Below are 14,046 nucleotides of genomic sequence, written 5' to 3' on the forward strand. Positions count from 1 at the left end.
ATAATAATAATAATAATAATAATAATAATAATAATAAAACACTTAAGAGCAGCTACCAGGCATTTACACGTTTTACTTGCAACCACTGATACTAACAAACCCCAATCTCTCCTATATAAATATGCCATTTCTACATGTCAAGTCATCTTATTTTATTAAATAACCAGAAATATTAAATGGCATTTTTAAAGGTTTCTATAAACACAGATAACACAGATGCTGATCTGATGTAATGTGTTGTAAATGTATCATGTGATCATTGTGAACAGGCAGTCAGAAATTGCTGTTTGCTATGGCGAGAGACGGAAGTGAGGTCATTAAGGAGGCGGGATCACAGCACATTTTCAGCTGTCAAAACAAAGCAGGAACCGCAGTGGTGAGTGTAAAAACACCTCCGTGCGTTTTTAACCTCTTTAAAGGTTTCTCATATTACCTCTCTTACTAATATTAGTATTATTATTTCATATTATTACTGGCCTGCTTATAAAAACAGTAGCTGGTGAGTTCGTCGCTGGTCGGTCTGTAGTTACTTTAAACATTCAGAAAAGTACAGCGGTTTTATATATATATATATATATATACGAACATATGTGAAGCACGCTTAGACACTTCAGATGTTAAAATGATGCTCCGCGCATGTTACAGTCTATTTCTGCTTTAATATGAAGGTGACTGTAGCCTGGTATGATGTGTTATAATTGCTAAAGTGAAAGTATTTGGGTGTTTATAAGCGCTCTGGGTTGATGAGCAGCAGTGTTATGTAATGGTAATGCGGCGTGCGAACGTTGTTTTGCGCTTTTATTGAGGAGTGTGTGACGTCACATCGCGTCATTGTAGTGTTACGTAGTGCAGTGCAGAGCTCAGTATACTGTGGTCAGGTACAATGAGTCAGTTTGGTGGTGCGAAGGGACTAAGAAATGCTTAAATATTTAATAAATGATATGTAGTTTGTTTAACAAGAAGTCACTGTAAATACTAATCCATAAGCATAATTTTTATTATTATTTATTAGGATTTTAACGTCATGTTTTACACTTTGGTTACATTCATGACAGAAACGGTCATTATTCGTTACACAAGATTTATCAGTTCACAAGTTAGATGTCAAACACAGTCATGGACAATTTTGTATTTCCAGTTCACCTCACTTGCATGTCTTTGGACTGTGGGAGGAAACCGGAGCTCCCGGAAGAAACCCACACAGACACAGGGAGAACATGCAAACTCCAAATGTCCACATATGCATTAAAAAGTATATTAGCATTTTAATATTTACTATACCTTTGGTGTTCATATCCACTTCACACTTACACAGTTATACAATGTGTTTTGGCTTAGGACAGCGGAAGCCTAGTGGGTAAAGCTTTAGGCTATTAATCATAAAATCGTAGGTTTGAATCCCAACTCTGCCATGCAGCCAGCATTGGGCTCTTTAGCAAGGCCCTTAATCCTGTTTGCTTTAGGGGAGCCGTGCAATGGCTGACCCTGCACTCTTGACTCCAGCTTCCAAACAAGCTGCGATATGCCGAAAACCAAAACCGTGGTCATTAATATGGAGTCGCCCACCCACCCATTTGCAGCCATAACACCCTCAACGGTAGAAATTGGAGTAGGTCTGTGGAATTTTGTGTGCATTTAGTAAAGAAACATTTGTGATCTCAGTCACTGATAATTGAAGTCAGTGTTCCAGATCATCCCGAGGTAGGCCAGTTGGTTGAGGTCAGGCCTGTGCAGTCCACTGAAGTTTCACCAGATATTGCATTTAAGGATGTTGCTTAGTGCACAGGGGTAAAGTCATGCTGGAACAAGAAGGGCCCTTTCCTTCAATTCCTGCTTTCTGTCACTTTTTGTAAGAAGCTTTGCATCTTTGCTCTGGGTATTTTTTTTTTTTACCTACCTCCCACCTACCAAAAACATGTAAGTGTGTGTGGCTCAAAGGGGCCATTCAGCTTAAGACCAGGCATGATAGATACAGACTTTTCCATAATATTTTTGGAGCTTCTGTTTAGCGTCTTAGTATGCTTGGAGAAAATGTTGCTGATACTGTGTAAAAGGTTATGCTAAATGTTAATTTTTTTTACTGTTTTCCAGTTGCCAATATGGAGGAGCTGGTGCAGGACCTGGTATTGGCACTGGAGCAGACCTCAGAACAAGCCGAGCTGGGTGAACTATGGGAGAACATGGTGCTTAGGCCGCTGCAGCATCGGCGTCAGGTTCGCAAGCGGAGAAGTCGAAAACGGCGCTGTGACTTTGAGCATAGCCGCTGTCTCAGCGAGGCGTCCGAGTCTAGTCTGGATGAAGCCTTCTCCAGAAACTACAGACATCCTGCTGCAGCGGTGCTAGCTAACCGCAGTCCTGTGCTAGCTAACCACAGTGATTCAGATGACACAGTGATAGCAAAGCGCTGGACTCCATCCTCAGTGTCCTTCAGAACCAGGCAGCATTCCTGGCCGGAGTCTGACTCATTTACGGAGAACACACTCAGCAGGTCTCTTCGCAGGCGCCGCAGGGTCAAACGTATGCCACCCAATGTGAGCGTAAACCTTCAGCCAAGGCTGAAAGTGTCTGGATTGGAGAGAGGCGAGCGAACCCATCGACAACAACATTATCGTCATTATCATCAGAGGTCTTATAAGAAGCAGAAGCTGGGACGTATGAAGAAACGTTCTGGTGCCTGGGCAAAACAGGACAGCAGCTCTGCAGTGTCTGGAAGCCTGAAACTGGAAGGGGGCTGGAAGGACAAGATTTTACGACAGACAAAAAAGCAGCGAGAGGCCACAGATGAGAACATGTCTGAATGGTATGTCTGCATTAATTCCTAAATTGTTGACAATTTGGTGAAAAAAAAAAAAAGAAAAAAAGAAAAATCCCTAGAGTTTAATGGTCCTAGTTTGTAACGGACACACTTGTTTATGCATCCACTCACATTTCCTCTCCAACACAGATCTACTGACACAGTAGTTTTGTGTGTCAGGGCCAGTCACACTGACACATTGTAGATTACATGTAAATTTATGGATTTTGCCATTTACTCTTATCCAGAGCAACTTACAGACGTGTTTGTCAATGTGAAAAACAGTCATATGCTAATGCAGATCAGCCTAGAGTCTCAATATGCCAACAAGCATTATTATTGGTGGCAGACCTGTCTGAGCTGTTTCCTGCCTTTTGCCCAATAAATCGGACCCACTGTGACCCTGACCAGGATAAAGCAGAGGTAAAACAGAAAATGAAAGAATAAACAAATGAACATTTGTGCCCCTGTGCACAAAACCAGATCCATAAAGACATTGTTTGATGAGTTTAATGTAAAGAGTTTAATGTAAAGAGACTGGGTTGAATCTAATTCTTTGACTGAATGGGCACCAGTTCCCATAAACACTTCAAAATCTTGGTGAAAGCTTTTCCAAAAGAAGTGTTTCCATATCTTCTTTAATTCCATATTAATGCCTGTGGTCGGGTGTTCATATACTTTTCGGTATACAAATCTGCCACTTTATCAGTATCACTTTATCTTGGTCATGAAGAAATCAATGACCAATGAATTTATGAAACTGAGATGAAATAAAAGTATCTGGTGTTAATCACTGACATTATTCACATTAAATCCATGCAGCTAGTTAACCAACACAAATTCACTGACTCAGATATCTGGCTATGACTTAATGACATGACTTGATGTAAAGACTCAGTTACAGCGTCTGTATCCCAAGGCCGTAATCACAATATATATTAATTATATATTCATACACCGATCAACCATGATATTAAAACCACCCCCTTGTTTTTACACTCACTGTCCATTTAATTAGCTCCACTTACCATATAGAAGCACTTTGTAGTTCTACAATTACTGACTGTAGTCCATCTGTTTCTCTGCATGCTTTGTTAGCCCCCTTTCATGCTGTTCTTCAATGGTCAGGACTCTCCCAGGACCACCACAGAGTAGGTATTATTTGGGTGGTGGATCATTCTCAGCACTGCAGTGACACTGACATGGTGGTGGTGTGTTAGTGTGTGTTGTGCAGGTATTAGTGGATCAGACACAGCAGTACTGCTGAAGATTTTAAACACTTCACTGTCACTGCTGGACTGAGAATAGTCCACCAACCAAAATATATGCAGCCAACAGCTGCATCCTGTGACCACTGATGAAGGTCTAGAAGATGACCAACTCAAACAGCAGCAATAGATGAACGATCGTCTCTGACTTTACATCTACAAGGTGGACCAACTAGGTAGGAGTGGACACAGTATTTAAAAACTCCAGCAGCGCTGCTGTGTCTGATCCACTCATACCAGCACAACACACACTAACACACCACCACCATGTCATTCTCTATATGGTAAGTGGAGCTAATAAATTGGACAATGAGTGTAGAAACAAGGAGGTGGTTTTAATGTAATGGATATCGTGTATATGATCGTGTATATGCTCAAAATGCCCCCCCCCCCCCCCCCCCAACATAATCATGTAAAAATGACAAATTAACTTATTACACTCACTAGCTTTGTGTAATGTTAGGATCTGTCAGTGTGTTTCCATCAGTTGTTAATATGATGAATTTAGAATGCCCCCCAATTCATGGCTATGTCCTTGCTGTATCCCAAATTTGTGGTGGTGTTAAAATATATATGATAATATTGTGACATCTCATGAGGATAGCCTCCATTTAGTAACTGAATTTACTCTGTAATCTTTTGTTGAGAAGTATGCAAAGCATCATGATTTTGAATGCACATGCTGTAAGGCTGGGTGTCATTAGTTTGCATGCTGGATTGGTGTGGTGTCACCTGAGGTGACATTTGGGCATAAATTATGGCACAATAGGCCAAAATTGCTCCTGATACAGACATACAGTATTGGATCAAAGAAATCCTTTTAGTATTTTATGTTTACAGATGAATGGTGTCATTTGAGACAGCAGAGCTTCTTTGTTGCTTGTTCATTTTAGAGATTAAGCTGGAAATATAAATCTGCCTGCGACCATAAAAGTGAAGACATTTAAAACGATCTACAAGCTCACCTAAATCTCATTGTCAATAGTCAATATGGCCTCATTGCACCATGATTCATACAGACATCAATTCATCAGCTGGATTGGTATTAAAAATGAAGGCCATGAGGCAGTCGAGGCCTCTCAGTGCTGTGCTGATCAGCAGAGGGAATTTACTGTTGCTTGTTGCCTCTGGGCTACAATTAGCTTCTGATGTCTCTTTTCTAAAATTACAAATAAGGAGTTGGTGATGTATTGATCAGTGTGAAATGAAGTTTTATAGGATTGTAGTTAATTAAGTTTGTGGTGAAGTGAAGAGCTCCCAGTACAGCAGCACTCTCATTCCCACAGAAGATGTGTATCACACAAACGTCTGAGAATTGACTTTGGCTCTGTGAATTACTTCTGTGTCAATGGAGGCTTGCACTTACTTAACTCACCATATTAGAATGTTGCATACATTGCAGTATGTTAGTGAAGGTGTGGTGCTCAAGGACTGGTTTACACCACTGCTTTATTTAGTGAAGCCCAAAGTACAGTAGGTAAGCACAACTATTAAATACATTTTACAATCCCATTTTTACATTAATAATAGTATTTTAAATTTGAGATCTAAGTAACTGTCAGTAAAAAACACAAGATGTTTGTCTAGTGGATGGTGATTAGTTTAATGCTCTAGCTTACTACTGCAAATACCCGTGAGATTGGGTGGTGCAGCAGTAAACTTTGCTAGCCAACTACTGTTGAAATCAGAAGATCAGGGGTTTGAATCTCAGCAGTGCTATTGGCCAGTTGGGTGTCTGCCATCAGCCTAGCCATTGGGAGGTGCACTTAGCAGTGCACTCTTAGTGCTGGTCCCAAGCCTGGAAAAAATAGAGGGTTGTGTGAAGAAGGGCATCCAGTGTAAAAACTCTTCCAATTCCGGTATGTGGACTATATACGCTGTGGTGACCACTAAATATGGGAGGAGCCGGAAAAAAACAAATACCCAAATGGTACCAATGAGTACCATTAAAGTTAGCAGCAGAGGAATACAACAATACCCTGTATGTTGTTAAGCGCTCTGGTGAGAAATCCGGTGGGTAAAAAGAAGCTGCCAACAACTCCATCCATCCTTCCTTCCATCTATCCATGCATCCATCCATGCATCCATCCATCCATGCATCCATCCATCCATCCATGCATCCATCCATCCATCCATCCATGCATCCATCCATCCATCCATCCATCCCTGCATCCATCCATCCATCTATGCATTCATTCATCCATCTATCCCTGCATCCATCCATTCATTCATTCATTGTCCAGGCAAATTTTAGTAGCTCCAGTTTAGTTTAGTTCCCTGCCTACATGTCTTTGGACTTGTGGCAGGGAACAGGGGCACCTGGAGGAATCCCACATAGACTCAGGGAGAACATGAAAACCCCACATGGAAAGGAATCAAACCAAAGCCCTTGTTGCTGTGAGGCAACTGCGCTACCCACTGCACCTATTTACTATTCATAAAATGCCAACATAAAATGTTTATTTAAAACATTAACAGATGCTTCAGACAGAACTAATAATATGGTGAAGCAGCTGCCAGGTTTTACAAAGTCAGTTGTCACACAACCGGACAGGATCACACAACCTAACACAGTGTTTGTGTGTGGTCAGCTACTCTACAACGGTTTCCTCCTGCTACATCACACTCAGCCCCCTCCGCCCCATCCCACCTTTCTCCTCAGCGCCATGATGATCTAATTATCTGTGGGTTGGTTTAAAGAATAGAGTGAGTCTTCAATGGCAGCCAATAATGGGGCGACAGCCAGCTTTACATCTTCTGCTTTAATTTGTGCTGACCCTACGTGGCCTCTCAATGGTGCTTGTTTTCTTATTTTATGGAGAAATCAATACCCCTCCTGACAGAAAACAGCTCCAGAGAAGAAATAAATGGGAACACTGTGTTGCTCTGTCAATCATTTCTCACTTACACTTGTGCCTGATGGCGGTGTGTTTGGATCGGAGAAGTGTTTTGCAGCCTGGATTGGATAGATTAACGTAAAAGGTTATGCTAAAAATGAGCACAGTGATGATTGTTTGGAAAGTCACAGGTTTGAGGTTAAGTAGGATAGTCAATGCTTTTTTTTTTTAATTCTCCTAACAGCTTTCCCCTTAGGGTCATACTACATACACATACTGCGAGGCCAGATGTTAGTTTTAAACATGCAGCATATGCTAGATACAGTCCATCCTCCCTCGTAGACTCTTATTAAACCAATCCAAGTGAGTGTAAAGCAGCTGTTGGCAGCTCCAGCTGGGCAGCACATCCTTGATTAGGCATGTATTGGGCTCAGTACATGGCATACAACCTGGTGTTCAGTATGGCCTGGCTGGAGGGCCTGATCTGCTTGATGCACAGGGTTTAAGCCTGAACCTCATTGCTTCAATTTAGAAGTAAAAGCTGATCATTAATCAGCATCACAACAGATGTTTTGTTTAATTATGTGTTCATAATGTGGTCTTTATGGTAAACAATGTTCTTTGTCAGAGCAGGGAGTGGGAAGTGTTTGGTCTTAAAACCCAAATACATAATATATAGTATTTCTACAGTACTTTACATAATATACGGTATTTCTACAGTACTTTACATAATATACAGTATTTCTACAGTACTTTACATAATATATGGTATTTCTACAGTACTTTACATAATATACAGTATTTCTACAGTACTTTACATAATATAGAGTATTTCAACAGTACTTTACATAATATACAGTATTTCTACAGTACTTTACATAATATACAGTATTTATACAGTTCTTTACATAATATATAGTATTTCTACAGTACTTTACATAATATACAGTATTTCTACAGTACTTTACATAATATACAGTATTTCTACAGTATTTTACATAATATACAGTATTTCTACAGTATTTTACATAATATACAGTATTTCTACAGTACTTTACATAATATACAGTATTTCTACAGTACTTTACATAATACAGTATATAGTATTTCTACAGTACTTTACATAATATACAGTATTTCTACAGTACTTTACATAATATACAGTATTTCTACAGTATTTTACATAATATACAGTATTTCTACAGTATTTTACATAATATACAGTATTTCTACAGTACTTTACATAATATACAGTATTTCTACAGTATTTTACATAATATACAGTATTTCTACAGTATTTTACATAATATACAGTATTTCTACAGTATTTTACATAATATACTGTATTTACACAGTATTTTAAGTCTCTGTGTTGCATTGTTATTATATATATATATATTAGCAATGTTTAGAAATACTAAGCATACCCTCACTATCTTTTTTGTTTGATTTTAAACTATAAATTTGATTAAACTATAAATACTGCCGAAAATGTATTTTCATTTTCATTTTCATTTACATATAAAACATAAAGAGCCATGTCAAATCTTTAAACTGAGCTAGAGTCTCCCACCCTATTTCAGTGGAGGAGTTACTGAGTATGATTTTTTGTTCCTGGCTGTTTTTGGAACTGCTTTTACATTAGTTTAGTAATAGTGCTGTGGAAAAGTGGATAAAGAGTTTGGAATTGTAGTCTAACTTGCTCAAGTTCGTTTTCATAAATCCCTGAGACTAATCCAGTTATCCAAGCTGAGCGAGGCTGAGACCCTTTAATCATACACTTATAGCAGGGGGCATGGTTTTGGAATGGGGTTCCTTGTTATCAGCCAGACACCCTCTTAGTTTTTAGTCTGCCGTCTTTGTTCTATAGTGAGTAATAAGACAGTGCTGAATGACTCTACAGTGCATTGTAATCTCACCCCAAATTTGCCTACTAGTCTCAGGAGGCTGGGATTAGGTGCTATTGATTACACCAAGCCTTAGTATGTTTTGGGCTCACCTCACTGGAATGTTGCAGGCAATAGGCCAAGGAGGAAAACAGGTTTAAAAATGTAAAGATCCATTACTGTGTATAGGAATGTGTACTTTACGTTGACTTAATGGTTAATAAGTATGTGTTGATATTATTTTTGTATTTGGTAAAATGTAGTTTTACTTTTGTACCTCTATTGGTAATTTTAAACAACAAATTATTATCTATTAATTATTTTATACATTCGAATATTAAAGTTTCAACATATGTAAGCAAGAGTTGTGGCTAAAACACTTGAAAACAGGCAATTATTTAAAAAAAATGAAAAAAGTGTCATTTTCTGCAAATACATTTTATAAATGAAGATATTTCTATTTGCAATTTGAAAAAAAAAATAGTAGTAGTGATAATAATAATAGTAGTAATAATAATAAGAAGAATTATAATGATAAATATTTGTAGTAGTAGTATCTTTTTATTATTATTATTATTTTTATTATTATTATTATTATTAGTAGTAGTAGTAATAGTAGTATTTATTTATTATTATTATTAGTAATAATAGTAGTACTATTTATTATTATTATTATTATTATTTTATTTTTCTGTTATTATTATTAGTAGTACTTATTTATTATTATTATTATTAGTAGTAGTATTTATTTATTATTAGTAGTAGTAATAGTAGTAGTATTTATTATTATTATCATTATTTTTATTTTTATTTTTATTTTTTATAATTTTTACTAGTAGTAGTACTTATTTATTATTATTATTATTATTATTATTAGTAATAGTAATAGTAGTAGTAGTATTTATTAATTATGTTTATTATTTTTTATTATTATTAGTAGTAGTAGTACTTATTTATTATTATTATTATTAGTAATAATATTATTATTAGTAGTAATAGTAGTAGTAGTAGTAGTATTTATTTATTATTTTAAATTATTTTTTATTATTAACATTATTATTATTAGTATTTATTTATTATTTTTTATTATTTTATTATTATTATTATTAGTAGTAGTACTTATTTATTATTTTTATTAATTTTATTATTATTATTATTAATAATAATTATAGTAATAGTAATGGTAGTATTTATTTATTATGTTTATTATTTTTTATTATTAGTAGTAGGTAGTACTTATTTATTATTATTAATATTATTATTATTAGTAATAGTAATAGTAGTAGCAGTGTTTATTTATTATTTTTATTATTATTATTAGTAGTAGTAATAGTAGTAGTAGTAATAGTAGTAGTAGTAGTAGTAGTAGTAGTAGTATTTATTTATTATTTTTATTATTAGTAGTAGTAGTAGTACTTATTTATTATTATTATTATTATTTTATATATATTTTATTATTATTATTATTTTTATTGGTATTAGTAGTAGTAGAAGTATTTATTTTTTAATTTATTATTATATTTTCTTACACCATTTTACTCATAAGAAAATAGATAATGTTGCAAAATGGACATGGTACCTCTCTTTTCACCATCTCATAATACAGTATTACAATGCTGCATTGCTCTTAAACAGTAAAGGAGCCTTGATTACCAAAATGATATGTTTAAGAATGTATTTCCTAATTTCCATTCATATAATTTGGCAGTTTTTATTTGTTTTTATTTTATCCAGAGGTGCATGAAACAAACACTTTAAGGTGTGTAGTATTGTTTGTTATTCTGGTCTTTCATCACTAGCCTAATAAACAGACATGCTTTCTAGCTGCTAGGCTGTAGTGGGGTTTCAGTGGTGGATTTTGGAATTCTTGAATTAATTAATTTAATTATATCGAAGGTTAAGTTTTTCATGCTTAAATCGTGCTAGAGTTTCCAGTGACCTTTTCCGGTGACCTCTGATCATTTAAATACTAAATCATCAGTTTTATGCAAAACATTAAACACCTTTAGTCCAATTTCATGTTTTTCAAAAAGTTTTAACACATTCCTTCAAGAAACAAACTTCTACCCGGTTAAATGCAAAATTACAGTTTATTAGCTTTAAAATATTGAGGAGAAATAACCTAAAATGTGTGCAAATGTGAGAGCACATGTTAGATTTTATTCTCTTCAATATGCTCACTTTACTGTGCACTTGAATGTACTAAAAAAGGTTATATTTAATTTTGTTTCATTTAAGGGTTGTAAATAAAAACAAACAAACATGACATTGGATTAGGAGTATCCAATCCTTTGCACAATTTGGTAACTAAGTTTCCCCTTAGAGTTTCCCAGTTTCCCTTTATCTCCCACCTCTCAAATATGTGCCAGTAGAACAGAATGCCTTTATTTGTCATATATACTTATACACGTGTACAGTACAATGAAAAGCCAAGATATGAACTCACAGTTTTCCGATTAATAGTCCAAAGCTCTACCCACTAGGCTAGCACTGTCCCTAATTTAGACTGACTGGCGAGCCTAAACTTTTCCTACCTGCAAGTAAGCAAGTCTAAGTTTGCAATGAAAAACCTTCTTGTCGATGTTTAATGTCTGTCATATGTCCAGTGTTTCTGGGTATGTTTGGACCCATGAGAACCATTCCACCCTGACCAGAATTAAGCATTTACTGAAGAAAAGTGAAAGTGTGAATAATGCAAGTACAAGTTTTCGAGCAGAATCCCTAAAATCAGTGTTTTTATTCTTGTGTTTTGTGTTTTTGTTCTTAGTACATTTAATTACAATCTCATTGTTTAGAACAAAATATGCGACATTTATGAAATGATTAATTTTACAAAACAATATTTTTATACATGACTCATCCATAGCGTGAAGGGTTAACCATTTCAATGTCATGTTTTCAAATTCAGAATAATTTTACAAGGCAAAACACAGACAGAGACAGATACACAGAGACAGAAAGTTCTCCCTCTGAAGGTCATGTACCAGGGAACGGCAATGCTCTGACAAGCTGTAAGAAAAATGTTATTTTTAATAATGCATGGCATTAATTAGGTACCACTTAATGGAAACAGTTTCATATTGGCAGCAGGTCTCTCACGGAAACATCACATTACACCCTTAATAATGTTTAATACTTAATGTGTCGTCCTAATGAATTGTTTATATTGCACTCATCATTCTTTATGTTAAACACTCTTCCTCCTCTCCTTAACACTCAAACACATACAGAGACCACTTAAATTCACATATCAAAATTATGTAGACACCCCCTTGAATTAGTGGGACCTGTTATTTTAGCCAAGAGGTGCATAAAAACAAGCATACAGATGTCTCCATGTGCTAAGTATTTCCTCCTACTTGCCACTTTATTAGGAACACCATACTTATACAGAGCAAGATCCGAAATGCTGTCATAGCAGAATTAATTCTGTGTGGCATGAATTCTAAATAGTGTATGAAATGTGTAATTGCTATAAAATGTATTTACACATTCATACTGCAAATTTTCTTTTCTACCACATCCCAAAGGTGCTCTATTCGATTTAGATCCCTTGACTGGGGAGATCATTGAAACACACTGGACTAATTGTCAAGTTCATGGAAATCTGTGAGATTTCAGTGAGTGCATGGGGCCTTACAAAGAGCTCTTTCCAGGCTATTTTCCTATTTCCTAAAAATAGCTGCAGCAGCTTTGTCGATTTACGCTAACTGAACACAAGCCTAAGATCATAATGTGCAATGGCTGAATTGGTGTAAATGTGCTATGATCCAGCTTTATTTACATTTTAAGTTGTTGATGAATTGCTGTTAATTACATGTAAACTTGGCTTTAATAGTTTAGTATTATGGTGTAGATGGATGGATGGATGGATGGATGGATGGATGGATGGATAGATAGATAGGGAATGCACAATACTGTGTAGGTGAATAACTAGGATGAAGTATATGTATATGAAGTACTGTATATGTAATATGTAGTATAATAAACTGTTGTAAAGTGACCTTTGAAGTAAATATTGATATGTGTGCAAAGTAAGCTTCATAAACAGTCGAGTCAAGATGAAGTTCTATGATGTATAGTGGCTCAGTGTTCTATATAGTATACCATAATACTTAAACATTACATGAAACATACGGTACACATTGCTAAGCTGCTTAGGCCTAAAGCTACAGCCTTCTCATTTACTCATAAATGGAGCTATAAATGCAGCTATGATTGAATAAAATGGCCTCTGTGATGCTGTAAGCGTTTCTGGGTGAAACCACACCAGCGTAATCATTGCCAGGCAAAATTCAGCAAGCCAGTTGTTCATGCTGCAGTATTAGCACTAATTATGAGTTTTAAATTACTGGAGTGAGCAGAAGCCGCTTTCCTTCTGCTAACACCTAAGGGCCCTACAATACCCACCCTTAATTCCAGAGGCGAGCACACAGCTGTGTGTGGCAGTCATGTGTGGGTTTAACCAGGAGTGCTGGGCTAAGGCTGCTTTATTCCCTTGAGACTGTGACCCTCCTATCACATCTGCTTACTGGGTGTGAGGGTGCAGCAACGCAGTGGCCATCTGCTTCAAGTGCTGCATGGTGTGCCGGAACATTGGGCTGCCCGGCGCCCAATATGGTGAAGTCCTGCATCAGCAAGTATGTGACCCATACCAACTTCTCTCTTCATGGTCAAGGTCGACTCTGATTCCCATATAGCAAACTGCAAAACAGATGTCAGCTCCTCTTAAAAGCTTAGGGCTCACTCACTTTCTGTCCATGTTGTGATGACATGAGGTATGAAATAATTATTGATATGACTTTTTATTTTAAAATGATTATGCAGTAATTTTTTATTCTCTTTAAGATCAATGATTAATGATTAATTAATTAAATCCACTATGTGGTCTAAAGTATGTGGACACCTGAACATGAGCATGTTTAAATGTATTAAATTCATTACGGTGCTATCTGCATATATATATATATATATATGTGTGTGTGTGTGTGTGTGTGTGTGTGTGTGTGTGTATATGTATGTATATATATATATATATATATATATATATATATATATATATATATATATACAGGGGTTGGACAAAATAACTGAAACACCTGGTTTTAGACCACAATAATTTATTAGTATGGTGTAGGGCCTCCTTTTGCGGCCAATACAGCGTCAATTCGTCTTGGAAATTACATATACAAGTCCTGCACAGTGGTCAGAGGGATTTTAAGCCATTCTTCTTGCAGGATAGTGGCCAGGTCACTACGTGA

General features: G+C 36.1%; 1 protein-coding gene across 1 annotated transcript in view; it reads left to right on the forward strand.

The window, feature by feature from the left end:
- The first annotated feature begins 335 nt into the window (after nucleotides 1-335).
- LOC134325396 (G patch domain-containing protein 2-like) overlaps nucleotides 336-14,046 on the forward strand; it is a 48,180-nt gene continuing 34,469 nt past the window's right edge. Inside the window, exons 1-2 of the mRNA XM_063007576.1 lie at nucleotides 336-376; nucleotides 2,092-2,800. Of these exons, the coding sequence (XP_062863646.1) occupies nucleotides 2,100-2,800 (701 nt within the window). The 5' untranslated portion in view covers nucleotides 336-376; nucleotides 2,092-2,099. The remainder of the gene's footprint in view (nucleotides 377-2,091; nucleotides 2,801-14,046) is intronic.

This window comes from Trichomycterus rosablanca, chromosome 13 (assembly GCF_030014385.1).
Source record: "Trichomycterus rosablanca isolate fTriRos1 chromosome 13, fTriRos1.hap1, whole genome shotgun sequence".
NCBI classification, from domain to species: domain Eukaryota; kingdom Metazoa; phylum Chordata; class Actinopteri; order Siluriformes; family Trichomycteridae; genus Trichomycterus; species Trichomycterus rosablanca.